The sequence below is a fragment of the Lathamus discolor genome, chromosome 1 (assembly GCF_037157495.1).
Source record: "Lathamus discolor isolate bLatDis1 chromosome 1, bLatDis1.hap1, whole genome shotgun sequence".
NCBI lineage: Eukaryota > Metazoa > Chordata > Aves > Psittaciformes > Psittacidae > Lathamus > Lathamus discolor.
In genome coordinates this window covers 67,370,822-67,398,102 of record NC_088884.1, presented here as the reverse complement: position 1 = coordinate 67,398,102, position 27,281 = coordinate 67,370,822, and the positions used below count along the sequence as shown (strand labels likewise).

The 27,281-nt window shown below is 49.2% G+C and overlaps 1 protein-coding gene across 6 annotated transcripts; it reads right to left on the bottom strand.

Annotated features, from left to right (window-relative positions):
* Positions 1 to 2,581: 2,581 nt before the first annotated feature.
* On the bottom strand, positions 2,582 to 19,205 carry LOC136013207 (suppressor of cytokine signaling 1-like). 6 transcript variants are annotated; one of them, XM_065676738.1, is made up of 4 exons: positions 19,064 to 19,205; positions 18,059 to 18,857; positions 7,683 to 7,807; positions 2,582 to 4,175 (listed from the first exon to the last, which is right to left on the bottom strand). In XM_065676738.1, exon 4 carries the CDS (start codon positions 4,107 to 4,109, stop codon positions 3,426 to 3,428), a length of 684 nt encoding a protein of 227 aa, XP_065532810.1. In that variant the 5' UTR covers positions 4,110 to 4,175; positions 7,683 to 7,807; positions 18,059 to 18,857; positions 19,064 to 19,205; the 3' UTR covers positions 2,582 to 3,425. The 6 variants fall into 6 exon arrangements, with proteins under 6 accessions (XP_065532810.1, XP_065532833.1, XP_065532815.1 ...); XM_065676761.1 differs by having other exon boundaries at positions 7,683 to 7,802; XM_065676743.1 differs by lacking the exons at positions 18,059 to 18,857; positions 19,064 to 19,205 and adding an exon at positions 17,857 to 17,991.
* Between the last annotated feature and the right edge of the window lie 8,076 nt (positions 19,206 to 27,281).

Genomic DNA, 27,281 nt, shown 5'->3' with positions numbered 1-27,281 from the left:
CATGGAAGAAATGAGCCTGCTCCTTCTCCTCTCCCCCAGTTTCCAAAAGGAAGGTGCTAAGGCAGACAAGGCAGCTCGGCATCAACACTACCAAGGAAGAAGAGGATCAAGGGGACAGGCAGGGGGCCTGGGGTGGCAGACCCAGTCCCATTCCTCCCGCAGCAGACAGAGAGGGAGGGCAGCTGTGTTGCTTACAGGCAACACAGGGCCTGAAGGCAGGGCCTTCACCCAAAAGCCAGGGAACAGTCACAAAACACAAGTGTCCAGAGCCCCCTGAAATACCCACAGGGGACGGCAGGGCAGGCATAGGAGCTATAGGAGACTTGTGTTCTGCTGGAGCTCTGCACACAGAGCACTGAGGGTGAGTAAAAGGATGGTGTCCTAGACCAGGGCAAATCCATGGCAGGCGGCAGCAGCCGGAGCACGTGTGTGGCCCGGGAATGCTCCCAGCAGCACGGGTGGTTTCCCTCCACCAGCAAACCATGCTGCCATCCCGGTCTGACACACCAGCAGCACACTCCCTATGTAGCATCCACCCTTCCCTCCACAGGGGGCTTTGAACCACAGCCCCTGCAGTGGCAGCACCGCCAGGGCTCTGCCCCATCACCTCCTCCATGGCCCATGCCACCTCTCCGCCCTGTGCAAACACAGGACTGCAGAGCTGTTCAGGGGGAGGGATCCCAGAGAGTCCCCTCCAGCCCAACCTGAGGCTCACACCAGGGCCAGTTCTGAGGTCACACGAGGTTGCTCCAGGCTTGACCTGCTGGGCCTTGAAACCTTCCAAGTGTGGAGACCACACAACGTCTCCAGGCAACCCGCTTCCCATCTGGGCTACCTTCATAGGAAAAGGGCTTCTTTGCAGCCAGCCTGGGCTTGTTTCCCCTATGTCTGTTGTGGCTTGTTCTCGCACTGCACACCACTGTGGTGAGCCTGGCTCCTTGCTGACCTCCTAGTAGGTGCAGGCAGGCTGCTGTTAGGTCCCCTCTGAAGCCATGTCCTCTCTGGGCTGAACAAGCCCAGCTCCCTCAGCCTCTATGTGCAGGGCAAATGCTCCAGCCCCCTGAGGTTCTTGAGGTCACCCTCCCTCCTAACTTCACTCCAACTTATTACATTTCTGTTGCACCAGGGAGTCCAAAACTGGATGCAATATTCTGACTGCGGTCTAAGGAACGAAGAGTGCCGGGAGGTTATCACTCCCCTCATCTGCTGGTGGTGCTCCTGTTAATGCAGCCCAGGATGCTGCTGCCCTTTGCTGCCAGGCAGCCTGTAGACGGATTCAGCTTTGCTGTCTGCCAAGACCTCCTGGTCCTTGCATGTGTTACAGTACCTGAACAGGGCTGCTTCAGCAGCTGGAGATACCAATAACCCTGAGTGACAGGGTGTGTGTTTGAGCAGGGGATGCACAGGACTATTCTCTCAAGGGTGGGTTGAACCCCAACCCTATATGACACTGGTTGGGGTAACACAGGGCACACAACCCTCACCCATGGCATCACGGCCTGTCTGAGGGCTCCAGTTCACCACATCTAATGAACCCAGCGACGATGAGAGACGCAATAACCGGCTTAGCTTTCTGCCCTGGGCCTGCACCAGACTACAGCTCTGGAAGAAGCAACACCATAGCCACATGCCAGCCATCACACTGCACGTGGACCCTGTGATAGCGAACAATCCAAGCTTTTGCACTGGCCCAAGAGCCACAGCAGCCATAGAGCCACTGAGCTGCCCCTGGCCTCTCTGGGACCAAGAGGAGCCAGTGGCAAGAAGATGGCCACTTCTCTGGCACTTATTTAACTACCTTGGTTCATAAGCCAATGCCCTGAGGTAGGAGGACAGGCACCTTGCTGTCAGCAAAGCGACACAGCTCTCCAGAGAATAATTCAATGTCCAAGTTAGGCTCCTGTGCCGAATCACACCCGTCTGTGTCTCTGCTGACCCCATGCTTTGGTTCCTCAGATGATACCTGCAGCCAAAAGAGCAAATTCAGAATAATCTCTCCCCATGTTTGACTTTTCCCCCTGTACAGGTCTGAAGGGGAAAATCGGTGTGAGCTCAGCAGGCTGCCTGCCTGGCTACGGATGCCTCGGGGTGTGCTGAGCGGTTCGGCTCAGATTTTACAGTACCTCAATTTCTCCTTCCACATGGCTGCCTTTAGTCACTTATTTCAATGACATCATACCTGGCTGCAACCCTGAAATGAACCATAACCTTATTTAACCTGACCCTCTCATTTGTACTCGAGCTCACCAGTTTGAGCTCACTGATGCTGTGCCCTGTTCTAGGATCTTGAATTCTCATGCTTCTTCCGAACACTGTACAAGTTTTAAGGTACTAAAAATACTTCTGGAAATCTCACCCCTGTATTTTTAGGAAATATCTTCTGTTTAGAAAATTCTTTACTTGAATACAGTATAAGATGAGTTAAGCTTATTGTTCCCAACTAGGACCCTTCATTTCTGTTCTGCTTTTGGTCTTTATAAGACATTCACTTCTTTGGTTTCAGTTTGATTGCCACGTCTTGGCACTAAGCTAAGTTTCCAACACGGCAATGGAATGAAAATATCACCACGTATTCACTGACTTTTAAAAATTAGTGTAAAAACATGTTTATTAAATTTTTTTAAAGTCTTATATAAAAAATTCTTTTGCCTTTTCGGAGGCAAAAACAAAACGTCTTTTTATGCTCCCTAGGTGGCAGCAGCATACCATCAGATGAGCATAAGAAAAGGTGTTGGATCCCACCTCTGCACATCCTCCCAGGGCAGACCTGACTCTTCAAACCAGGATTACCTCTGCAGAAATACCATGCCCTTAGTATAAGGTAACTCATCTGCACTCCCCAAAATCTGTTCAAATAAAGCAATGCAAAAGCCAGTGAAGCTGCATGTATTGTACATGGCTGCAATGGTTTCTTTTTAGTGCAAACATCGGCCTCTGAAGTGGCAGGCACCGCATTCATGCTGCAAGGAACAAAATGGGTCTCACTCCACCATGGCTACATGAGTATGCAGATGTCTGAGCTGCACTGCTGTGGCACTGGACTCAGCCACACCACTTCACAAGGACAGATTTGTAACAGAAACAAGCTTAGGCACTTGGGGATAGAAGAAAATGCAGGGCTGACCTGGGAGGACAGGCAACTCACCTTCTTCTCAAGCTTATAATTTATAAATGGAGCAAAGAGCAGAACTTGGAGGGGATGGGAGGGGGAAATTGCTGCTCTTCAGGTTTGGTTTTACCCCAGGCATCTCTGGGGAAGGCCACACATGCTGTGTATGTACAACGACACAGCTGTCACAGCCAGTGGGTTCAAGCCCTGCTCCCCCTGCTCTCCCAGCAGCCAGTCCAGCCCCATTGGTGCGGTGTGTGTCCCACCAGCACAGCCACCTAACAGGCATCTCCCTTTGTCTCCCATGTGCATGGCATCATCTCCCAGGCCAGGGCAGAGAGGGGCTAGGGACGATGCTCCTGTCTGACCCTCCCCTTCCACCCTGGGGTGAGACCACCTCCTCCCTTGGGCGCATCCCTGAGGAGCCCCCCAGCCCTGTTCCATCCCCTGTTGCAGCACTAGCAGGCAGGCTCTGGCAGCACAGTTCTTGCAGCATAGGCACTGCCTGGCGGCTCCGGCACAGGGGCTCAGAGAAGACGAGGGGTGTTCCCCCCATCTCATCAAAGTGCAAGGGGTTGTTCCGGGTCCCCGCCACCACCAGCTCCAGCAGCCGGACCACGCAGTCTGAAAACCAGTTCTTCAGGCGGAAATAGCCCTCCTGGAAAGAGATTCGGAGGCTGACGGGCCCTGTTGGCATCCGCACGCTCAGGCTGAACAAGCAGTTCCCCTGCGAGCTGTCACGCACCAAGTAGGTGCCGACAGGCTCCTGCTGGAGCTTGGCGTGAGCTTCTCCCACAGACAAGGGGCCCCAGTAGAAGTCGCTGGCCTGGAGGATACTGAGGGATCGCTCCAGGATTTCCCATTCGCAGCTGCGAAACATCCGGAACCGATCAGGCAAGCCCGGCGGCACGGGGCTGGGGAGAACACTCCGATGCTGCCTTTGCGGATGAGAAGCAGTGTTGTGCGTGTTGTGCAGATCATCTGGCCTCCCTCTGATCATCTCTCAAAGAGCCCATGGACCCTGGAAAGATGCCGCCTTTATCATGCTTTCTCCTTCGCATGCAGCCTGTGGGACAGAAGAAGAATGAGGCAAACCAAATACCTTCTAACTTGGCAAGTGAATACACTTCACAAGCAAGAAAGACCAGCAAGAGTACCGAAGAGGGTACTAAGGAGTTACTGTATGTTACTAACCCCCATTTGTAGGAATAACCAGGGATATACATGCAGGAAAAATCACAGAATAGTCATAGAATGGTTTGAGTTGGAAGGGACCCTCAAAGGTCATCTAGTTCAAGCACTTTGCAATGAGCAAGGACATCTTCTACTACATCAGATTGCCCAGAACCACATACAGCCTTGTCCTTAAATGTCTCAAGGAATGACACATCCACCACCTCTCTGGGCAACCTGTGCCAGTATTTTACCACCCTCATTGTGAAAGATCTATTTAAAACCATCACCCCTCCTCCTGTCTCAACAGGCTCTGCTAAAAAGTCTCTCTCCATCTTTCTTATAGGCCCCTTTTAAGTACTGAAGGGCTCCAGCTGGGTCCCCCCCCAGGGCATGGTGGCATCTTACAGAGCTCTGTATCCACTGGGTCTCAGAGATTCACAGCTAGGGCTCCCCAGCACACCCTTCAGCAGGCTGGTTTGAACCAAGCAGATCTTGGTTATTTCAACATTTCCCTCTGTTGGATGCTTAGGGGCTTTTGAGAGTGGCCTTGAAACTGGGAAGGGGAAATGACACCCCAAATCAGAAGGGAACAATTCCCCAAAGCAAGAAAGTCTCGCTTATGTTGTAATTCAGTGAAGGGTGGAAAGGTTTCCTCACACCTCTCCAACCCTTTCTCTGACAAAAGGAGAGAGAACAAGACTCAAAAAGAAGATGGGAATGAGCCTTCCCCACCAAGCCTTATAAGCTACTTCCCCATCCCAGGAGATTCCTGTTTCACCGTGTCAGGAGAAACCAAAGGTCTCCGTTCGAGACCTCTTTGAGAAATGTTCATCATCAACTTCAGGGCTGGGACGGTCCACTTAATGCTGGTACCAGACACTGCTGATGTCCAAGGAACAGTTCTGCACCTGCCCTTCCAGCCCCTTAACTGCTGTTTCTGCTGGAAGGACATCTTCCCCTGCCAACAGACAGTGCTGCCCTCCTCTGCTTGTGTGCTGCGTTCAAAGGGCCGTGCCTCACTGTCCCTGCCCTGCTCATCTCCTGCCCCTTGTGTCATCACCAGGATGTCTGTTCTCAGAAATGCAAATTCCTGAACTCAGTGATGCCATCAGCCAAGTCATTTCAGTTATATGAAAAAATACGTATTTGGCATGTGTGTGTGTATATATATGCATAAACATAAAAACCACAGCCCCAAGCCAGAGAGGCTCATTCTGTGTGAGAAGCTGAGCTGTTACATACCACTTCCCCAGGCCTGACAAGTCAGTAGCTCACCGCCATGGCCTGCTCTTGGTCCCTTGACATACTCCATTAACCCAGTCACACTCACTGACAGTGCAGCCGTGCTCGGAGCAGAACAGCCTGCTGACATGCAGCCTGCAGCAGAGGAAGCATGCAGCATGCTCCTCCATCTCTGTGGGCAGTCCTCCCACAGCAGACTCGCAGGAACATCGGGGCTCATGGCGGGCAGGCAGGCAAGGACCTGTGGAGGGCTTGCTCTGGAGGGAGAGCTTCAGGTCAGGCTTAGCTCCTGGCAGGGTTCCCCTTATCTAGCCCCCTTTGCCAGCTATTCAAAAGCCTAGCGCTCCTTTTGGTGCTCATGACAGCTGGTTGGCCACATGGACCCCACTCCAGACCTGGGAAGAGGACATGGAGTGGCAGGGCCAGATGTCTCTCCCTCACATGGGCACAGTAGTTTTGGAAAGGAGGCATCTGTCCCTCCCAACATCTCTCTCAAAACTTAACAGTAATGCCAATAATGTAGTTGTCAGGCAGGTCTCCATACCTAAAGCTATAAACACCCTTTCCAAGAGCAGCCTGAGAAGCTTCTCCAGTTTCTATCTTTGTGATTTGAAGTCCCTGGTACTGCTCTGAATGCTGACAATCCTGCCTTTTAGATCCTGCCCTTTCACTCTATGTCACAGCAGGAGAGAAATTCCGCACTTAGAGAAAGTTGGGAGGGGTAGGAAGGAGTTAATCAAGCCGGGGTTTTCTTTTCCTTTAGAAAGATAAAACAAAGCAGGAGTTGAAAGCTGCTCGGATGGTTCAGCAAGTCAGAATAAAGCTTAGGGGAAGCTGATTTAGTGAACAGAGCACAAGTAAACACAGTCACCACGTGCAGTGACTAGGGCCATCTATCACCACCGAAAACTCAACACTGTAGGTGCCGCAAGAAGTTGCAGCATCTCTGTCCCTTTCCATCTCCTCTCTACTGGGCAAGGAAGGCATAGAGCCCTCTGACATTGGCTACTATGGAAAAAGGAGGTCGTACTCCCAACAGATGCCTCCAGGGCTGCAGCTATAGCCTCAAGGGGAGTGAGAAGGAGCCCTGCTCCCACCAACAGCCACTCTTCTCAAACAGCAACTTCTCTTGGGTTCAACCAGAAATCTTGCCAATCTCATGGGTCTAGGCTGGAAAATGAATTGGAGCAGGAAAACCGAAGCAGGCAACTGTCTTCATTTCCAGGCTACTTTTAAAAATAGTAACACAGGTAATATGTTTAGGGCTGCTTGTCTGTCCCAGTTTTCAACCTTGAGTCATTCACTCAAGTCCTTAAAGAAAAATCCACTGCTACTAGAAGTCTGCCTGACTAAGAACCGAGACTGTCATCATTTTGAATTCAATAGCTGAATATAGCACCCTCACACTGTGTTCACTCAGTTTGAAATCTATGTTTGGGTCAGAGCCTCGGAAAGTGTGAATTTGTTTAGCTTCAGTGACCCATTTCCAACAGATGACTGCCCGGCCTGCAGCACAGCATTAGTTAATTATTAATATTAGCCCTAGAAGTGCTCTTGATATTACATTTAAGGTTCACTTTTAATGAATCAACAGGTCCTATGTGTACATGGCCTCCCATGTCAAGGAGGATAGGCAGGCTCTCAGGATTAGGAACAAACCAACCCAGGGTTGTAATGGAATACACATGTATAATTAGTCATATATAATTAGTTCTGCTTCTGATTTGCCACACCATGATTTGCTCCCCCCACCCACTCACATACAAAAAAGCCCCAAAACCCCAACACTCAAGCATGTTTCTACCTCCCTGCTGCGAGACAAAACAGGGCTTGCAGCCAAAGCAACATACCCTAAAAAGCAGCATCCTGCTAATTAAAAGACTGGGTAAGTTTCCCCAGACCTGATTTACTGCAAGTTCAAGAGCTTTTCAGAATAAGTGCTCTTGACACAGGGCATTCTGCTCTCCTCCTCGCTCGCTACTGAGGCAAAGCAGTGTATTTCATACAAGGAGACAATTCTAGTAAAGGAGGGGACTGCACGCAGCCTCTGGTGTCAGCCACAGCTTGACAAATCTGGCATGTTCAACAGCAGCGTCAAGTACTCCGCTATCGTGTGTTCTTGCACTCTTCCTCCAGGATACTTGAAAGAGCTTACCTCTTGATATTTACCACCCATAGGGATGAGTTTCTGGATGTCAGGCTTGGAAGTGGTCCAAATTCAAGAGCTCCGATGTGGCACTTCCCAGTTTTTGCAAAGCTTCACTTACAAGCACATCTATCCTTTGAAAAGAAAGAGACAAACAGGTGACTAAGCCTATTAGTCTGCCATAACGTGGATCTAAAATACAACAAATCCAGTGACAGGTTGTCTGTCTCGACCTCTTTGACCTGTATTATTGTATAAGGATGCGTATAGCACTTCAGTTAACAGCAGAGATGACAGATTATTGTTGTTGTTATTATTATTGCGACTTACAAAGCTAGGAGTTGATTATGTCCAGACAACTCACAGATGGCCTAAGGACAAATGCAAAGACCAGAAAGTGGCCATCGTCTTCTGGAAGTGGAAACCATAAACCCCATATGTTAAGAGATGACAGCAGTAGGAATAAGCTTAAGGATCTGGAACAGCAAACTCAAACTTGTGCTCATTGCAACAACATTTAGAATACCTTATCTAAAACTGTGTAGATAGCCATTCACTGCTGAGTTATCCAAATAGCAATCCAGTCCATTCTGGCCTGTTTCCCCAGCTCTCAAGGCTTTCCTTTCTCACCTTATGGATGGAAAACTAAACCCACTGACCTGGTGGAGCAGCAGACCACCACATGTGCAATCGCGTGTCTGCCAGTGGACCCATCAGGAAGCTAAAAAATCAAACCCAGCCTTCATCATGCCTTTCAGAGGCACTCCCAGTAAGGCTTCCATTACTATGGTAATGGAAGTACCATTACTTAACATTGCTTACATTACACTAACGTTACTTAACAATGCTCCATTACTTTACATCACTTCTCTGCATCCCCCCTGCAAAGCCCAGACTGGGCACACACGCCACAAGCCATGTTGACTTGCAGGTAGCAGAACTGTGGGTCTATCCCACTCACTACCCACTCCATTCAGCTTCATCATGCCCCAGTTACCAATCCCACCATTCTCAGAGCAGTTAGATGGAGGCTGGGATAATTTGGAAAAGCTCTCTGAGATACCCCGCAAGCCCTTGCAGCAGCAGCATCTTCGTTCCAAGCAGCAGAGCCCGAGCAGACATCTCTTGCTTGCACGTCTGCATGCCACAGAAATGCGCTGCCTACTTATTTGTGGCTGGAGAGGATGTTCCGAAGGAAAGCTCCAGCAAACGGCTGGAAGAAACCTCCCTGGTAAGAGCCAAGCACACAGCACTGTGTTTTAATGGTGGGCCAGGCTGGTTCCCACAGCCACCATCTGCCACACACTGGCAACCGTTTAAACCATGCTGCCACCACCGTGGTGCGTGACCACACCAATACCCCTTGTAGCAAGCACCCTACCACAGCCAAGGTGACCAGGGCAGATCCAGAAAGGGTTTTGTGGAGTGGAAAGGGAAAGGCAGGAGTCACACAGACAGCCGTGTGCCAAAGAGCACAGAGGGAGCTGTGGTTAGGCTAGGAATGTGGTGCAGCTCAGCTAAGAGGACCAACGTTAATAACAGCCAATTTCTCCTGGCTTAGGAGACATTGCAGTTCCCTCTATCTCTTATGCCATGGCTATAAATAGAGTTTGATGTGAGGCTGCCATTATGTGTGATACATGAGGGAATATGTGGAAAAAAGAAAAATCCCGCACCCCACACACACATACCCCAAACCAAACGTGTGCTTGTTTCCCTATGAAACTGGCATTCCAGGATGCAACAGTTAATAAAATAAAACAAGCTGAGGCAGCACACGCACTGTGATGGTTCCTGCTTCCACGCAAGTGGAGTCATCAAGCAGGAGGATTCTGCATGCAGGCTCTGGGAACCAGCCGCTGGACACCTTGCAAGGACTGGGTCTTATTGAAGCCCTCCCAACATTTTGGGGCTGGAGAACATACTTCAAAACCCACAAAGAACTTCCTGATATTTAGGCTTTACACTTCTTATCATAGGAAAACATGACGTGTGTTTTCTGCATTAATGTGACACTTTGCTGATACAAGCTGAAAGATTTTTACCCCAAGAAAACCCACAAGACAGTGTGATGTGCACCAAATGTTCTTCAAGGCAGGAAAACCTTGAAGCAAGTTTGGCTTCAGCATTACATGCTTCAAAGTGGAAAAACAAAAAAGGAAGGTGGCAATTTACAGGGAAAGCTAATTGCTTTTGCTGGACTAACTGGAAGAGCTGGAAGAAAGACCCTGTTTTCAGGGTCCCCTCCTCACACCCTGGAAATACTGTGCACATTCAGAACAACTACTCACAAATGAAACAGCCAATTCCTCCTAGAAACAGCCCAGTGTGAAACTGTAATCCTGCCGTTTCAGGGTAACAGAGAAGCCGCATCGCTTCCCTGAACTTGAAGGCTGCTGTGCGGTAGCCACAAGCAACTACAGCATGTTCCACAGTAAGTAAAGCTATCAAAGCTACCAACTGACTTTAGGCAAAGACAGCGTCTATTGCAGGCTGAATTATCCCCCATCCTCTGTAACTGGGCAAAAAAGAATGAAAAATTAAATCAGTAGGGGTTACTGCTAAGTTTCAAAGCTGTAGCTGAGCCTACCCTGACATGATTTAAGGAAAAAGAGTTGTTGTTGCTTACCTCTGGCCAACACAACAGCATTTTTGGTAAGTGAGGGCAGCCTAGTGGCATCGCTCCTGGCCTTTCCACTTTCATAGCAAGCAACCATGCCCACAAATGCCAGTGCAGCAAAGCTACACGAAGCCTCAGCCCTGTGCTCAGCTGGAGAACACAGCTCCTGCGGGGCTGCCTTTCCTTTCCTCTCCTCTACCTCACTGCCCGATGGCTGGGGAAGCAGCCCACCAGGAAGGTAACCGGGGCTCTCCCCAGTTTGGGTGCAGAAAGAAGGAGATGGGAGAAGGCACGATGAGGAAGAAGAAAGAGGCTAAGATAACACTACTTCCTTATGGTTCCCTACTGGAAATGCTCTGTCTCATCTCCTCACCAAGAGAGGGATCAATGGAAAGTGAGTAGTGATGCCCAGGGCTGGATCCTCACCCTCCATTGGAGCAAAGCTCTGCATCCCCCAGTCATGGCTACTCAGCCTCACCAGCTCCCCTCATCCCCAGTACAGCAGCACATGTATGTTTCCTCCATTCCAGCCTCTTGCAGCTAAATTGACTTTTCCCAGTTGCTCCAGCACCCTGTTTGAGGAAACAAGTAAATCTCGAGAAGCAAAGGCCAGCAGTGGTCCCTGCAACAACCGTGACCTGTTATCAAAACCATCACATTTAGCAGGAAAGGAATTCAAAATGCAGCAGCTAACTTGAAGAAATGAGCAGCATCTGCAGCTCAAACTGGTTCAGTATCATGATCAGAACTAGGATTTTAGGGAAGAGTCCCAACCACTTAAGCAACGTGAGCCAAAGCACAGAGGCACAGGGGAGAGGGATCCTCCCTTTGCTCTTCAGGAGGACCAGCTTCAGGAGGTGTGAGAGGCCATGAAGCAGTACCAGTTACCGTGCCTTCAGAGGAAGGGGTGAGGGTCAGAAAGCACAAAATGCACCACAACACTAAGTTTTATAACGGGGATTTCCAACACACAGAATAAAGAAACTCATCCCGCGAGTCAAAAGTCAAACGAAAAAAAGTTAAGTCATGAGAGGTTATTTAGGAAATCTTAAAGTGACAGAGCGTGCAGAGCTCCCACAGACAATGGAGCAGAGATGCTGCCTGGCGCAGCCGACAGGTTCAGGGGACAACCCAGGTCACACCACGGGTATTAGCTGCAGGTACGACAGCTTGCAAGGGCTCTGACAGAGATCAGAGGCACCAAACACACACACTACAAAACCACTGTCCCTGCCCAAGTCTCTCAACAACCTCAGTTGTTGAGAAGCTGAAAAGTTGAAAAGATGAAAAGCTAACCCTGGTGGAGCTGATAGAAGAAATATAAACCACTGACGGTAGGAAGCAAATTTACATGAGGACGGCTGCCACGACACTGGGACACTAGGTGGCCAAGATGAAACAACAAACAGAAAGCAAATGTCATTTTTAGTTTATCAAAACCAGAAAACCTGTGGGGGAATCATTCAGTTGGCAGGGAGAGTGCAGTGGGCATGAGGACACCGCTGAAAACTTACACAAGCAAGCAGATAACTTTTCTTGCACAGGATGCCGAGGAGAGTCCTCAGTATTCAGTGTTGTTGAGTCTAAAGTGGGGGAAGGGGGTCTTCTATCAGAAGAGATGGGGAAAAGTGACATCAGAGCAGAAAGTCAGGCAGACACAGTGGACTATACCCAGGAATTCTGAAGGAATTTGGAACTGGCTTGTTGAGATGCAAAGAGAGGTGCTGTCTCAATCAAACCAGCTGCCACTTCCAATGGCCAGAGGGCTGCAAGTGTTGTAAGGAAACTCTTTTGACATGTTATGCTAAAGCAGGAGCAGCACATGGCTACCTGACTGTGGGGAAAGGTAATTCCTAGACAGAGCTCCCCATCAGGAATATGGTACATGAAGAAGCAACAGCTGCTGGGACGTGCCTTGCATTTCCCCAAGGCCTCCATGCCAGAAGCAAGCCAAAAGTGAGACACGGTGCACGAGGTAAAGAGCCATCAGCAGCCAGGTACCCATAAAGCAGATGGACAGAAGACAAAGAGCAGTCGCACCCCAGGATGATGGAGGTGGAAAAGGAGTGTCTTGATGAAACCAATGCATTTCAGCCCTTGCACACCTGATCACCTCTCTGCCACCCTCCCAGCTGCTGCATCTCGCCCATGGATTGACTCGGCCCACTTTCCAGAGCATCCCTCCTGGCTGCTCGACAGGTTGGTGGGTATAAGTGGTCCAAAGCCTCTCCCAGCTCAGGCACAGGCAGCTCTCCACCCCCTGCCCATGCAAACACATGAGCTGACCTAGGTCCCTTTCCAGAAATCATCTCCCCTATTTTCAAGCTGCCATTGCCCACAACACCTCATACACTGGAGGTCTAACCCTGTCCCCCCAGCAGGCAGCTTCCAGCCTCATGCTAGTGAAATCTAGGCAGTCAGCTGGAAAACCAGCAAGCCCTCTCCATGCCCTTCCCAGGGCAAAGAGTGGCAAAATCACTTTACCCTGCAGGCCAGAGAAGTAAGAGGTGGCTCAGAATTCAGCAGGCTGGCAAGCACCAGGAGGTCAGGTAAGACTCTGTCCTGGCAAGTGCATACAGACCTTAGGGAAACAAATGGGGTCTATATTTGTAAGAGGAATAAATTAAGCATCCCATCTGACCAATGAGCTGAGTAACTGTGCTGAGGGCTCATTAAGGGAAGCTCTAGCTCCGAATGCAAAAGCAATCATTAAAAAACACAAGTGTGAGGTTGCAAAATGGATGGGTGGGAATGTAACAGTAATGTCACCACCTGAGAGAATACATTGAGTTCCCGTCATCTTAAATAAAAACAGATAGAGCTGAAACAATTGGGATGGGCCTAAAGATGGGTGATAAGAAGTCACATGTAAGTGTTCAGACTGGAGAAACTTCAGGCTCAGTTTAGACAGCGGACAAATACAAGGGGATGCAAGAGAAAGACAGTATAATCAAGCTGTTCTTTTTATGCTCTTTCGTAAAGCTAGAAGAGAGGAAGTTCAAAGGTGACTGAGATTGAAAAGTAACTAATTTGAAAACTCATAAAAAGAAAAACTCCAATCACATAGACTTTAAAATGATGCTGCTGGGGAAAGTGAGAGAGCTGATCTGAGGAGTCTCATTTCTTTCTCTCTGCTTTGTTTCTGTAAAGTACCCACCACACTATGCTTTAGCGACCCTAGGCAGAGAAATCAAGCAGCTAAAGGCTGGGGTTTTTAGCATCACCTTTTAAAGCTCCCTCTTAACCATTCAGACTTTACATGAGACTAAGGGGAGCCCCACACAAGGCATAAACGTCCTTTAGTCATGCAAAACTGAAGAACTAAACAAGGGTATATAGTCACTGTGAGGAATCAACTGTGGACTTGCTACAGAGTAGTTAAAGCAGCTCAGCCCGTTTTTCCCTTATTTTTTTAACAACTAAAAAGAACAGCACCTCTCACTTGGATGTGCTGACTTGAATACTGGTGCACATCCTACACACACGGGAGATTTCAGCTGATTACTGCTAAAGCAGCTCAGAATCAGAAATGACTGTGGCAAGGAGGCTAGACACTCCCTCTGTCCCAGCTTCCCCTTGAGTGGGGCTCTTGGTCCATTGTGTCACTTAGCTGGGCATCGGAAGACAAACACGACTTCTAGCAGACCAGATTGAAGAACGCTTCTCCAGCCCTGGCTTCCCTCCCTCCACACCCCCAAAACCTCACCAGAAGACAAGGAAGAACTCAAATATGTGTGAAGAACAATGTTGCTGGTCTGTCGAAATGCATGTTCAAATCATTCCTAAGAACATTTGCACATCATCACTAGCATGCCAACTTAGGCAAACCTATGCTGAACCCTCCTCAGCTTTAGCAAGGCACCTTCAGTAAGCTGTGGAGAAGCCCAGAAGCCCAGCTATGCAGTTCAGATGAGAAGAACAGAAATGGAGATCTCTGACATTTTCCAACTGCTAATAGTCACACTTATTTTCTTCCCTGACAGCCTTAGCCTAAGTTTCCAAATAAACTTTGCTACTGAGGAAGTACGAAAGTACATCCAAACTGTTTCTGAACTGCAGAATCACACACACACATACATACACACAAAACCCCCTGAACAATCTGAAGTCAAAACTCGTCTTCAGCCTTTGCAGGGAGTAAGGGGGAGGACAAAAACTCTCTGCAACAAAGGCAACTGAATGCTGCCAGCTTAACCCAGTTTTGCCAGCCACAACGTAAAGCTGAAGCAACCTATTTGCAAGTTTAATATTGGCACCCTTTGATTCTTTGCATGTGTTTGTGAACAAGCAGAAGCACAGAAAGCGCATGGGGTGCAGGAAGGGAGAAGGCAGAGAGAATGTGCATTATCAAAATACCTTGAGAGCAGTTCTTGGAAATGTGCAGCCTGCAAGCCTGTATCAGACACTCACTTCCTGTGAAGTGCACACAGGCCTTTTCATTTCTCCACTGAAGAGGACGAAAATAAGGGGGCAGCCCTACGATCTCCAAAGGCAACACAAAACCAGCATTTAGCGATTTTACTAGAACTGAATTCACATTTTTATATTATTAAATACCTACCGAACACAAGCAGATTCCCAGAAGCTTAAAAAGTAGGACTTTCTATACCTCTTGCTTCTAAATCTTAACTTGCAATCTTGCTCTTGGTTGGGGTGGGGGGGATGGGATGAATTTTGCTCGAGTCATTTTGACCACTCACTAACACGAAGCCACCAAATCCTGCTATATCAAACACCACTGCACTTTTTAGGGTTTTCTTTAAGGGTCTGAAACTGATTTCAGCAAACGGATGAGATAATAAATACCTCACTGAGGCAGAAGGCTACAGGATATGCACAAATGCAAACCAGAAGAGCAGGCAGTAGTGTAGACTGACAGTACAGAAGGGAGTAAGTTGATCTCACGCCTGCCTTCTGCCTCTACTTACATGTAATCAAGGATCTAATTAATGCAGCATTTAGCTGCATTATTTTAAATAAATATATAATGTATGATGCCTCCTAATGACACACACACTTAATACCTTTAGTCTGTAGAAAGATATCACCCCTGTATGACATACTCAGCTTTTGTTTGGACTATCCACGTTTTCACTTACAGAAAGAGATGCAACGCTCCTGGCTTGGGAGCTTTTGGCAAGCATCACTAGCCAAGGTCTACAGCAACCTGGAATAACAGCTCCCCACAGCTTTATTAATCTAACCACAGTGTCAACCCAACCCAGATCATGTCATATTTAAGTATTAGCATTATCTGTTTATTGCTGACCAAACTAAGGTAGGAGAAACCAGAGGAGAGAAGCCTGTGGGTGGCAAGGGAAGACGGGGGTGGTGAGGAGTTACAGGGGAAGACTCAGAGGAAAGAACGAAACATCCCCAGCGGGGATGGAGAGAAAGAGGAGCAAGGGAAGAAACACAGCTCCAAAGGCACATTTTCTCCTTTGTTTCTCAGCAATGCAACCACAGCAGTAGTGGCAGCAACTAACAATTTACACCACCCAACTCCAGCTCTATCCTTGCGCAAACCGACCACCAACTTCACAGAAATCCCAGTTGGACTGAGGGTAAGAGGCACTGGCTGCATGTCTGAAGCTGTCATCTGGAAACGGAATTTGGCCTTCTCAGAGCAGGCTGGGCAGGGACAGGGACACCCACCTGGGAGGATGTGCAGAAGCTCAGCCTTTCCCTGGTGCTCCTCTGTGCCTGCTTCTCAGCACCCTGCACAGTTTACTTGTGCCTTCCAACATGTCGCCTCTCAACTCCACTACACTTGAGTAAGTGATAAGCCAGGTTATTCAAGGACATTTAACATACCGAACCATAACAAGGAGCACAGAAAAAACAAAGGCCCAGATTTCAGTCTAGCTCAGGAAAAGATGGGAACCTGTGTGGGAAGTTGGCATCCCAATAATCCCATGGGTTTGTGCCCGAGAGCCTTCCACTCTGGAGGGGACAAGAATCCCTACTTTAACAACTACATTTTAAATCACATACCCAGCAGAATTGCTCACGAACACAGAAACAAAGCTTGGCTTCATCTGCAGCAACTGGCCACATCTCGTTGTAATTTGATTCAATCAAGACCAACATTATGTGATCATAGAGCCTTAGTCCCACAAACTTCTGTGGATGTGCATAATTTTTAAGCACATGACCGTAGCCCTGCTGTGACTGAATGAGTTATGTGATGTTCACACAGCATCTGAACTGCAGTCCCAACTGTCTGGAGAAAGAAGATATGCCTGCATACCCTCTTAAGGGTGCAGTCAACAGAGAACGAAGCGTCAGGAAACCAGTTATTTCTGATTCCACCCCATTTTACAGAGCTGAGCATGGTCAACATGTGACTGGGGTTTTCATTTAAGTTCTCTGAGAGCTGCAAGTGCTACATCTAGCAAACAGCACTGTCTGGACCACACAGTCCTAAATAGCAGTTTGCTAACAATACTCTTTGCCCTCAACTTTACAGAACAATGGTCAAGTCACATCCCCCTCCTTCACCCATGCAGGGAAGTAAAGAGCCAGGGACATGAATATAACATTCTTGAGTTCCTTTCAGTTACCTCCAGGGTTCATCCAGAACCTGCTGCCAAGCTTCTACTGAACAGGAAGGAATACACAAACTAAAAAAAGCAGGAGGGAAGATCATAAGAGTAGCACAAGCTGAGGTTTTAGGTGGTAACTATTCCAAATTTCTCAGTAAGAGCATGTGTGTTTGTGGGAAGAAGTGAGTAGCGGATCCTACATGGCTGCGAGCACCATGACTCAGATTGCATCAAGAAGGAGGTTTCAGTGATAACCTTTGCGGCAAGGCTCTTCATGGGCACACAGTACTGATCTTCTGAGAAAAGGCAGGTGTGAGGCTGCATTCTGACTCTGCCACGTCTGGAGGATGGCAAGCTCCTCTGCCTTTCAAGGGCAACCCCAACGGGCACGTATGCTCCGGGTTCACAGTTACCCCGTTTCCCTGTAACATCTTTGGTTCTGGCAGACAGCTCGCTTTTCCAGCTAAGACCAAATTTAACACCCTGCACACCACTTCTCCAGTGGTTTACGTGAAGAGTAGAAAGCGGCATGGAGACCAGGTTCCCCCCTCCCTGGTCCTGTGCGGCTGCTTCCCTACAGACCCACCCGAGACATTACATAATTAGCGGGTTTCACTCTAAAACAAGCATCTCCCTTGCCCTGACGCTCTGGAGAACACCTTGACGGCAGGACAAGCCCCAAGCCCGTCGCAGCCTCCCGGGCTGCTCCCAGCACCCCACAGCCACCCAGCAAGCCACATGGCTCCCTTCAGGGCCGGCAGTGAATTGCCAGCACCACGAATCGTCTCCTGACACCCCCCCACCACCTGGGAAGGCACCCCAAACCCCAGCACGCTCCTTCTTCCCCTGCCAGCAACAGCCCCAACGCCCGCGGTGCCAAATAGCAGCTCCCGCCGTTCTAAGACGCCAAGGGGCGTCCGGGGAAGACAGGCAGACAGAGAGGCAGGCAGACAGGCAGACGACACCTCCGCACCCCCCACTCCAAAAGGCCGGTTTCGGTTAACGCCGCACAACTTACACTCTGCACCTCCGGGACTGCCGGGGCGAGCGAGCGCCCAGCGCCGGGGCGACAGCGGCGCTGCCCGGCCCTGCTCCCTCCGCTGCTCTCCCACCCCGAAGCGAAACCGAGGCGGCCCCGATCCCCGCCGCCCGGCGCCGCCGCGCTCCGCATCCCCCCCCCCCGGCCCCTCAACTCACAAAGGGGCCGGTGCGCGGCTTACCGGGAGGGGGTGGTGGCGCTGCTGCCCCGGGGCCCTCCTCAGCAGCGGGGCGGGCGGGCGCCGCGGTGGCGGCGGCTTGCGGCTCCGGGGAGCAGAGCGGAGGGGAGGGGAGCAGAAAGAAGAGGAGGGGAGGAAACCCCCCAAGTGTGTCTTTTCCGAGGAAGGAGCCACGGGGGAGGGGAAGGGGAGGGGTTTCTCCCTCCTCCACCACCCCGTCTTTCCACAGAGTGGCTCTCGCCGAGGGGGGGGGGGGAAGTAAAGAAGAAAAAAGTTTTCTTTTTTTCCTTTTTAAAGAAAAGTTGGATGGATTTAGGGAAAGAAAAAAAAAATAATTAAAACAAAGAGGCTCTGACAGCCTCTTCGCTGCAGACGGGCAGAAGAGCTCCAGCGGGACAGTACCGCAGCATCCCGCGGAACCAGCCGGGAAGGCGGCAGAGGGCCCCGACGGCGGCAGCGGGGACCCGGGCTCGACCCCTCCTTCCAGTGCCCCTCTGCTGCCCTCCGACACTGCACCGGAGGTGGGAAGCGGCGGGGAGGGGGTGCACTGCCCAGGGCGCGGAAGCACCGGGGGGGTGGTGCTGCTCTGCGCAGGGCCGGGGGCTGTGCACCGCCCGGGGCAGCAGAGCCGAAGAACGAGGGCCCTTCACAGCAGCGGAAAACGAGGAGGCTGTCCCGGCCTTCACTGCTGCGGTTCTCCCAGCTCCAGAAGGGCAGCGGGCACCCTCGCAGCACAGGGTGTGCAGCAGCGTAAGGCACGCTGGAGGGGTGTAAGGCGCTCTTGGTGGATCGAATGAAAATGCTGGAAATCACAGGGAAAAAAAGGAAAACACACAAAAATGTTATGATGTAAAATACAAATAGTGCACCACACGGTACATACAGAGTGAGCAGATGTAATAGGAGAAAATACAAACTTTGTAATTCAGAGCAAAATGCAGAGTTTTTAAAGACCAAGCCTACCTTTAGGCTTGGTTGCACCACTGGAGCTCTCATTCACCCACATACTTTCTCCAGGCTCCGCTGAGGCTGCTGCATGCTTTCCCTGGTGCGTGCGTGCCAGGTGAATTGCCCTATTGGAAAGCTGTATGCAAACCCCAAACACAGACGTGCTCTGCCTGCTGTGTACCAGCCTAGTGATGCAAAACAGCTGTAACTCCGGGTTGAGCAGCCGACTAAAAGAGCTTTACAGCTGCTTTGCATTGCTAGGGAGCACGAAGCAGTCAGAAACACACCACTGAATCTGATCTGCAGCCTTGCCAGAAGTTCCACTGAGTACTGAGACATTCAACCAAGCATGAGGATGCTGCTGACCACAGAAGAATTTCTGAACTTCCATAAGAGTCTGGGCAAAGCACTTCGTGTTTGTTTTTTTTTTTTCAGGGAGGCTTCAGTGGGAGGACCTGCTGCTGGAGCCCTAAATCACAGCAGAGATGAAGTGCTCATCTGTTCCATTTTTGGCTTTTAAGTACGCTTGTCACACTTTTCTTTGTATTTTTGGATGGCAGCTTCAAAAATATCCTGTGGTTTGCTCTACAGTTGCCTAGTAGGGAGCCCGTTTCCCTCTGTGGGTATTTATAGCATTTATTGGGTGACTTCATAGACTCTACCAGCCACCTTGCCTTAACATTATTAAATGGATTAGTTTCATTCTGTCTTTTAATCTTCATCTTTGCCTGCAAAAAAAGTAACAGCCAGCCTTATTGCTTGGAGACTGTGGGTCTCGTTCTTCTCTCTCTTAATCATAGAATCATAGAATGGTTTGGGTTGGAAAGGACCTTAAGAACATCCACTTTCAACCCCCTACCATGGGCAGGAACACCTTCCACTAGACGATGTTGCCCAAGGCTCTGTCCAGCCTGGCCTTAAACAGTGCCAGGGATGGAGCATTTATCATGTCTTTGGGCAACCTGTTCCAGTGCCTCACCACCCTCACAGTAAAGAACTTCTTCCACATACTTAATCTGAACTTTCCCTGTTTGAGTTTAAACCCAGTCCCCTTTGTCTTATTGCTACAGTCCCTGATGAAGAGTACCTCCCCAGCATCCCTGTAGGTCCCCCTCAGATATTGTAAAGCTGCTATTCACTTGAGACCATGATCTCGCAGCACTTAGAGCTGAAGTGCATTGCAGCAGTCCTCCTAGGCCACAAATACTGGTCAGACACGTCACGATGGCACCATTGACCACAGTTTTCCAAAGCTCAGACTTGACTCACAGGGCCCAAAATGTGTTCAGGATCAAGGTACGTCTGAGGTGGCTTCCTTATAGGTGGAAAACACAAGGATGCTGAAGTAGCTTTGTGGCTTGTGACACAAAGCAGAAGATGGCAACTAAACCATGCTCAGCTGCATTTCTTCCCTGCTAGCCTGAAACCAAGCCTGGACGTGTTCTAGGTGAAAAACAAACCCTGCCTTTAAGTGAGTTCTCTTAAGAAAAAAAGAATACAAGTAAATTCCCTAGAACCAAAACTCTCCCCATGCTCTCTCTATTGGACAGATGTTGTTTTTTCCCCCAACTGCTTTCAGCATACAGATACCCACCTGACTGGCTCTGTGTAATGACAGTGGGTATGCAGGCAGGCCAATGGCCCTGGCATGAACAACTCACTTTGAACACTGCACACTGGTACATCTCTGGAGAAAGCTGGGTCCATCCTAAAGACAGGGTTTCTTTGATGCCCAGGATGCTGCGGACAGCATGGAGAGGAATAGCTCCCAAGAAGAGGCCAGGATTTGTTCTTACAAGTTTTAACCTACCCCTGTTTTTTTCCTCTGCTTAAGGATACATAGACCTTCACTATCCCTGATACTAAACCTTTGAAAAACATTAAATATGAAAGCATTACTTGATAGAGCTGTCGATGGAATGAACCATTTCCAAATAGGTTTGTCTGAAGTCTAGCTGCTGAGGGCAGTAGGTCTGAAGTTATCCTACCTTTGGATCATAGTTCTGCTGTGTGGAATTTCTGCTCATTCTTCAGCCAACCCCAAGTCTGTAGTAAGCTCAAAGATGTGGATATGCAACAGCCCAAGAGGGGTTGCATACACCTGACCAGTACTGCTTTGCCCTTCAGCCAGCAAGCCTGTGAGTAGAAATTCAGCTGGGGCTGGAGCATCACCTGCAGGTGATGAGTGACTCCAGGTGATTATTAGGTGCTCAGCGCCTCACTGGCCCTCCAGCCAGACCCAAATGTGTTGTCACCCACTGGTGTGCATACTGGCTTTGGGATGAGATTTAAGTGGGAGATGAAACTGCCCTGGACATGGAGGGATCAGAGTCGCTCAGACATGAGCTGGGGGATTTCTGACAGGTGACCAAATGAGAAGGAAAGGGAGAAAAGAAAGCATGGGGCAGGTCTGGGCACCTGGCATGAGAGGTGATGCAGGCAATGCAGGAGGTCTGGTACAGAGAGAAGGCTGGAAGGATGCTTGGGGGGTGGGTAGGAAATGACTGCCATGACCTCCTTGTGTGCTGTAAGTCCAGCCTGCGAACAGTACAAAATGTACAATCTTTGCATACAGTCTTAGGTGGTTTTTCCCTTTTGACCCTTCCTCCCCTTTCTAGATGGTTCCTCTCATAACTTCTTAGAAGTCTCCTTTTAGGAGATGCTAACAGCAAAACGTCAAGAATTTAAAAAAAACAACAGCAAAAAAAACAACAACCAAACCAACAACAACACAAAAGGAGAAAGCCAGGAGGACAAAACCAACACACAAAAATCCCCCAGCACCCTTCCTCTGCTCCCCCCATGAAAAACAGCCCAAAACAACAAACAAAACCACCTTTCTGTGGTTTAGAGTGAGTGGAGGTTGTATTAGATGAACTCTCCTGAGAAAAGTTAGCACAAGTAGTGGCCCCACTGCTTGAAGTGGTGGCCAGGCCCCTCCTTCCCCTCCTAGAGCAGGGCTTTTCTCAGTATTGAAGAGAAACTGCTTTCCAGGAAATCGAAGGTACAGGGGCTGCCTGGAGCAGAGTGACTTAGCGCAGCTGCAGGAGCTATGCACCACTGCTTGCAGGTTGCCAACCTCTGGCACAGAGCTGCTGCACCCCTGTACCGAGAGATGCTGCATGTGGTGGAGGGCTGGAGGGCTGGAGGGTGGAGAGCCACAGCCATGACTGTGCCATGGGCCGTGGGCACCCCACACACAACTGCTGATGCATCTTCATTCCAGTCTGCAACAACCCTCTGCTGTTGTGGCTTCCCTCCGCAGCTGTGGTGGACACCACTGTGCTCATGTGCTTCAGCCTGTGCCCCCAGCCCAGCACCGGGCTCCTGCATCCTCCTTGGCTGGGCCTGAGCCTCATGGAGCAGTGGGGAACATCGGCCTGTTCTCCTGGTGCCAATGGGCAATGTGCAACCCAATGTGCCTGCAGGCAGCAGGGCTGGAGGAGAAGCTGGGAAGCTGAGCGAGCTGGCACACTGCTGAGCCTGGGCACAGCAGTTGCCATCAAGAGGTTGGGCTTCACAGGGTGCAGTGGCCTGGAGCTGAGCTGTAGAGAGCAGCGGTTGCACTGCTGTGCAGAGACGGCCCAGTGGGATAGTGGGATGCTTTGCTGGTGGCTGTTCAGGCTGCTCTTTCAAAGATGGAGCTTTCCTGTGCCAAGCAGGGCAGGTGGGCACAACTGTCTCCTTTCCCTACAATCACATACATAGGCCCAAAAAGCCCAGTCTTCTGCTAAAGGTTTTTACAACATGCACAGTTACTTCTGTGAGAACACAAGTCCAGTAATTTCTTGTATGTTTATTATTGTCAAACTCCAAAAAACAGAGGAGGGGAAAAAAGGGAGGGCAGCTCTCGCTCGTCAGTGCAGTTATGGCTCTGTACATCCCCCTGGTTCATTTGAGGGAGGAAGACCCAGCAGTCAGTGACCTTCTAGGTTTTCAAAGAAAGCACCAGGCTGCATAGCCTGGAAGGTATTTAGGTCAGATGTAAGCAGCTGCAGAGAAAACAAAACAGCCTTTTATAACTCTATTGCAAACCGTTCCCTTGCCTCTGAATCTGGCCTATATGTCAAACACCCCAGAGCAGTAACAGAGGAAATGAGGGAGGCATCAGCCCTCTGCAGCAATGGACTCAGGTGTGAGCTCCCTGGGGCTCTGTGGCCCCATAAATCTGTGACCACCTCAGGTAACTCCTCCCAGCGTTGCTGCCCACCAAACATGGAGGGAGGTACTCAGTTAAGATTTCATTGTGAGCCAGAGGCCTACTGTTTCTCCCTGTCATTCCACATTTTCAGGACGAGTTCCCGGAGTGCTGTCCAAAAGTGACGGACCTTACCTGGAGCCCTCTGCTCAGAATCCTTTGCCTGGAACATGTAGCCTCAGCCCTGCCCATGCTTTCCCGGATTTGTTGCCCCACACTGAGATGGGAAGTGATGCTGAACCCCAGTCACAGGACACAGGCACTGAGTTCTGACCTGTGCACACCTGCTTCAGGGTTATCTCCAAATAAACAAAACCAGCCACAGAGGAGTGCAGGGACTGATCCAAGACACTGACCCATAGCAGAAAGGTCCTGAGTCACTGCCGGACCTAGCAGCAGGGGCTACCTCAGCTGAGGAAGCTGAGCCTCTAAATGAAGAAAAGCACATAGAAGGCAGGAAGGGAGTATAAATATGGGCTGTAATTTTCAGAGCAGTTGTAGCAGAAGTACTGCAGGCTGGTACCATCTGACAGCAGTGTCTGTTGCAGCAGACTAATTTCCAGACCGGCCTGCTTTCCAGATGATCACAAGACAAAGGACTCTGTCACATTAATCACTGTTGTTTTGTTAAACGTCCCATCTTAATTCAAAAACTGCCAATGGTTGGGAAGCTGCCACCACCCTAAGTAAACTGCTCAAGTATTTAACTACTTTTTCCATTATAAAAGGTATACCTCATCTCTAGACTGTTTTTTCTTGTACCATTGTTAGGCGGCACAGCAATTAGAGGAGCAAAACTTTAATCCTCCATAGGCATACTTAGGCTTTGATTGTATCAGTCCTAAGCACTCCTCCCCCATAAGATGTCTTCCAACCCCTTATCAGGCCTGAGAGCTCTTGCAGGAAGCCTCTCCAACTTAACTTCCTCCTCGAATCACAGATGTCAAAACTGGGAATTCTTTTACACCAGTAATCACATCCATGGAATTAGCAGAATATAACCTCCTGCAATGTAATCTCATTACACCTGCTCTGTATTCCCTGCTTATACATCTGAGGATGGAATTACCCTTTCTGACTGTGGTGTTGCACTGGGAGCTCACATTCAGCTGCTCCTGCACAACGAATCAAGCCTTTGCCAGAGTCACTTCTTCCACAGACAGAGCTGCCAGACATGAAGAGTGGCCCGCCCTCAGTAACTCAACCATTGGGCTGTTTTAAAAACACACATTATGTGCTTGTACCAACTTTAACATTTTGACACTTGCTAACTAGTCAATTTTCAGTCCAATTACCACAAAATGTGTTAATTTGGTATAATTCCAGTTTCTTAAAAATCAAAACACAGTGTAAGTCTGTATCAGTTTCCTTGCTGGAGCCCTATTATGTCAACAGCTTTTACATTTATCAGCCAAATCCATAAACCAAACCTATAACTTACATCTCCAAAAGTTCCCAAGCAGCTTTCTGGATTATTTTCCATAAACTCATGAGACTTAACATTAACTAGAAATCTTCCGTTGTTTTTAAATGATCCTTGTATGTTCTATTTTCTTATTCTGAGGGCAATAAGGAGCTCATAGGCCTGTAATTACAGATATCAGATTACTCCTGGTTTTTGCTATTATTTTCTCCCAGCCTATGGGGAATCTACCAGATTTTCCAAGTGAAGGAAGGTTAAGTCTAGAAAAAAGCTGGAGAGAAACTCCTCTTTCCATGTTGCTTCGCACATTAAAATAGGTGTTACTCTCAAGGTGTGTGTGGGTTTTGTAGAGACCTGGAGAGTAGCTCGCCTCACTAGTTAACCAAACAGGCCCAGGGGATGGGGACCAGCAGAGACTCCTCAATCTGTCCCAAATATAAAAGATGTTCTGATGAAGAAGGCAATGGAAAGCTGAGACAGGAAAGAGTTTATTTGTATGATAGGTGCTCATATATAATTTATACGCAATAAATGTTTCTAGCTATTTCATTAGTTGCAAATAAAGTGATATAAATGTGCACCACTTGGAGCTGATGCATGGTGCGTGCCTGGGGCTGCTTCCAGCTGAACGGTGGTGGTTCACGTGGGGATGATTTAACACCCCAGCAGCCCTATGCCAGCTACATTACAGCTGAAACCAAGACACCCTACTATCCAAATTCTGCTGCATGTTAATCCCTGGAGCAGATGTACGCCACTTTCTCAACCACTCATAGCTTGGCTTATTAACTTAAACAAAGATTTCCGTTTAAACTATCACATTGGCCCCAGACTGTGGTGAGTAAAGAGCCAGCATCTATTTGTCTCTCACAGCTTCTGCAGGACTGGAGAGCTCTGGGACAAGGAGCCCAACAGGCACGTGCCTGGAGCAAGGGGAGAGAAACCAACTTAAGCCATCACAGCATTTTTTATCTTAGTATATCAGCTGCTTTTTCAGTCACCAGAAACTCATTCACATCAATGAAATTCAACACAAAATTAGGGAAAACCCAAGGAAAAGCACACCACACAAGGCACCTTAATGGGTCTGCCTCTGCCAAGCAGAGCCCAGGGGTGGCAGGACTTTCATGTCCTACCTCAACTCTTCCCACGTGGGCAGCTCATTTAAACCCCAGGATCATCTCCAAAGCAAGCAAAGTTTGTGGAGAGAGCTCAAGGGAGTGGGATCCCCACTAGGAAATGTCCACAGGGTGCAGATCTGTGGTTCAGCCCCTCATTGAGGCCTCTCATTTCCTAAGTTCTGTTCTCCTTTCAGAACAAGTCACATTAGCAGTAAGGTCTTCTCCTCCACAACCTTGTGCAGAAGAGACGGATGAGAAGGCAGCTTTCCTCAGGCAGGGGCACATCAAGCAGTGTATGTGACAAAGTGCAGAAGATTCATTAGGGAACCATGCGCTGGGGATGTACGGGCTTACCTGTAGTCATTAAGTGTCTCTCTGTTCCCCCTGACACCGCTGTGTGCCCAAGCAGTGCCTGCACCCAACACCAACAGCTCTGCACTTACTAGATTTTGCCCCTCTCCTTGCAGGGATCCTTGACCTGCTCTGAGATGCTGAAACAGAGAAGCATCTGGTCCTTGTTGCAGAGGAAGAACTTCTATGTGGGCCCTGGCAGCACCCCAGTCTTGCTTGCTGCCCACAAACCCACAGCCTGGGAGTCAGCATGCTGGGGCCGGTTACACAATACATGTTGTCCTGTGATCACTTTTATGTTCCTGTCCACTATGACTGCAGCATATGCTCACAATGTGGGGCTTTATACAGAGGTATATCCTCTATATATCCTCTGAAAGAAAGCAGTTAATCTAGCTATAGCATGCTTTTTTACTTGTATAACTACAGAAGAGAGTTTGGGGTACAGGGGTATTACTAATAAATCACCATATGATCAAAATGTCAGTACTTCAGTGCTTGGATCCAACCAGCTATGGGGAATTTGTCCCTTGGTAGCAATCAATCTGCTGTACTTAAAGTTTCCTCACCAGATCTGCAGCTAGCACAAACTGATCAATGCTGTTCCAAGTCAGCGAAGCGTAACAGCTCTGCATGTCCCAGTGTTCACCCTTACAGGTCTCTTTCTCCTTGGCAGGGACACAGAGGTTAAATTATCCTTTGCTAACCACACAGGATATCTCAAACTAACTCCCGCCCAGTTCTTTGTGCATACCAGCCTTTCTTACCACCAGCCCAGCCAACACCCCAGCACCCTTCCAGGTGGAGTGTAATTTGGTCCTCCACAGGCAGCAACTCCACTGCAGTAGCCTGTGACACTTCTTAGAAGCAGATGCAGCAGAATGAATTCTGTGAGACACCCAAGGTTCACCATGCATCATGCAGAGGGCTCTCCCCCTGAGGGGTAGTTTGCCAAGCAGCACCAGGGGAGATATGCAGTCTTGTAAGATGCTGGGCTGCTGTTTTAGAGGGCTAAGTAACATTGCACTGGAGAAAAAAGGAAGGACCTGGGGAAGATCTCAACAATCTGGATTTGGCTAATAAGATGGCAATCCTGCTGCTGAGGGAGGGGCAAGGGGTACATCTTAGTGCAACATTCCCCGCTTGCAGCTCTATCCCATGTCATCAATCACTAGGATTTCTGTG

Coding starts and splice junctions, on each gene's coding strand:
- LOC136013207 (XM_065676738.1), bottom strand. CDS start 4,109: ATGATCAGAGGGAGGCCAGATGATCTGCACAACACGCACAACACTGCT.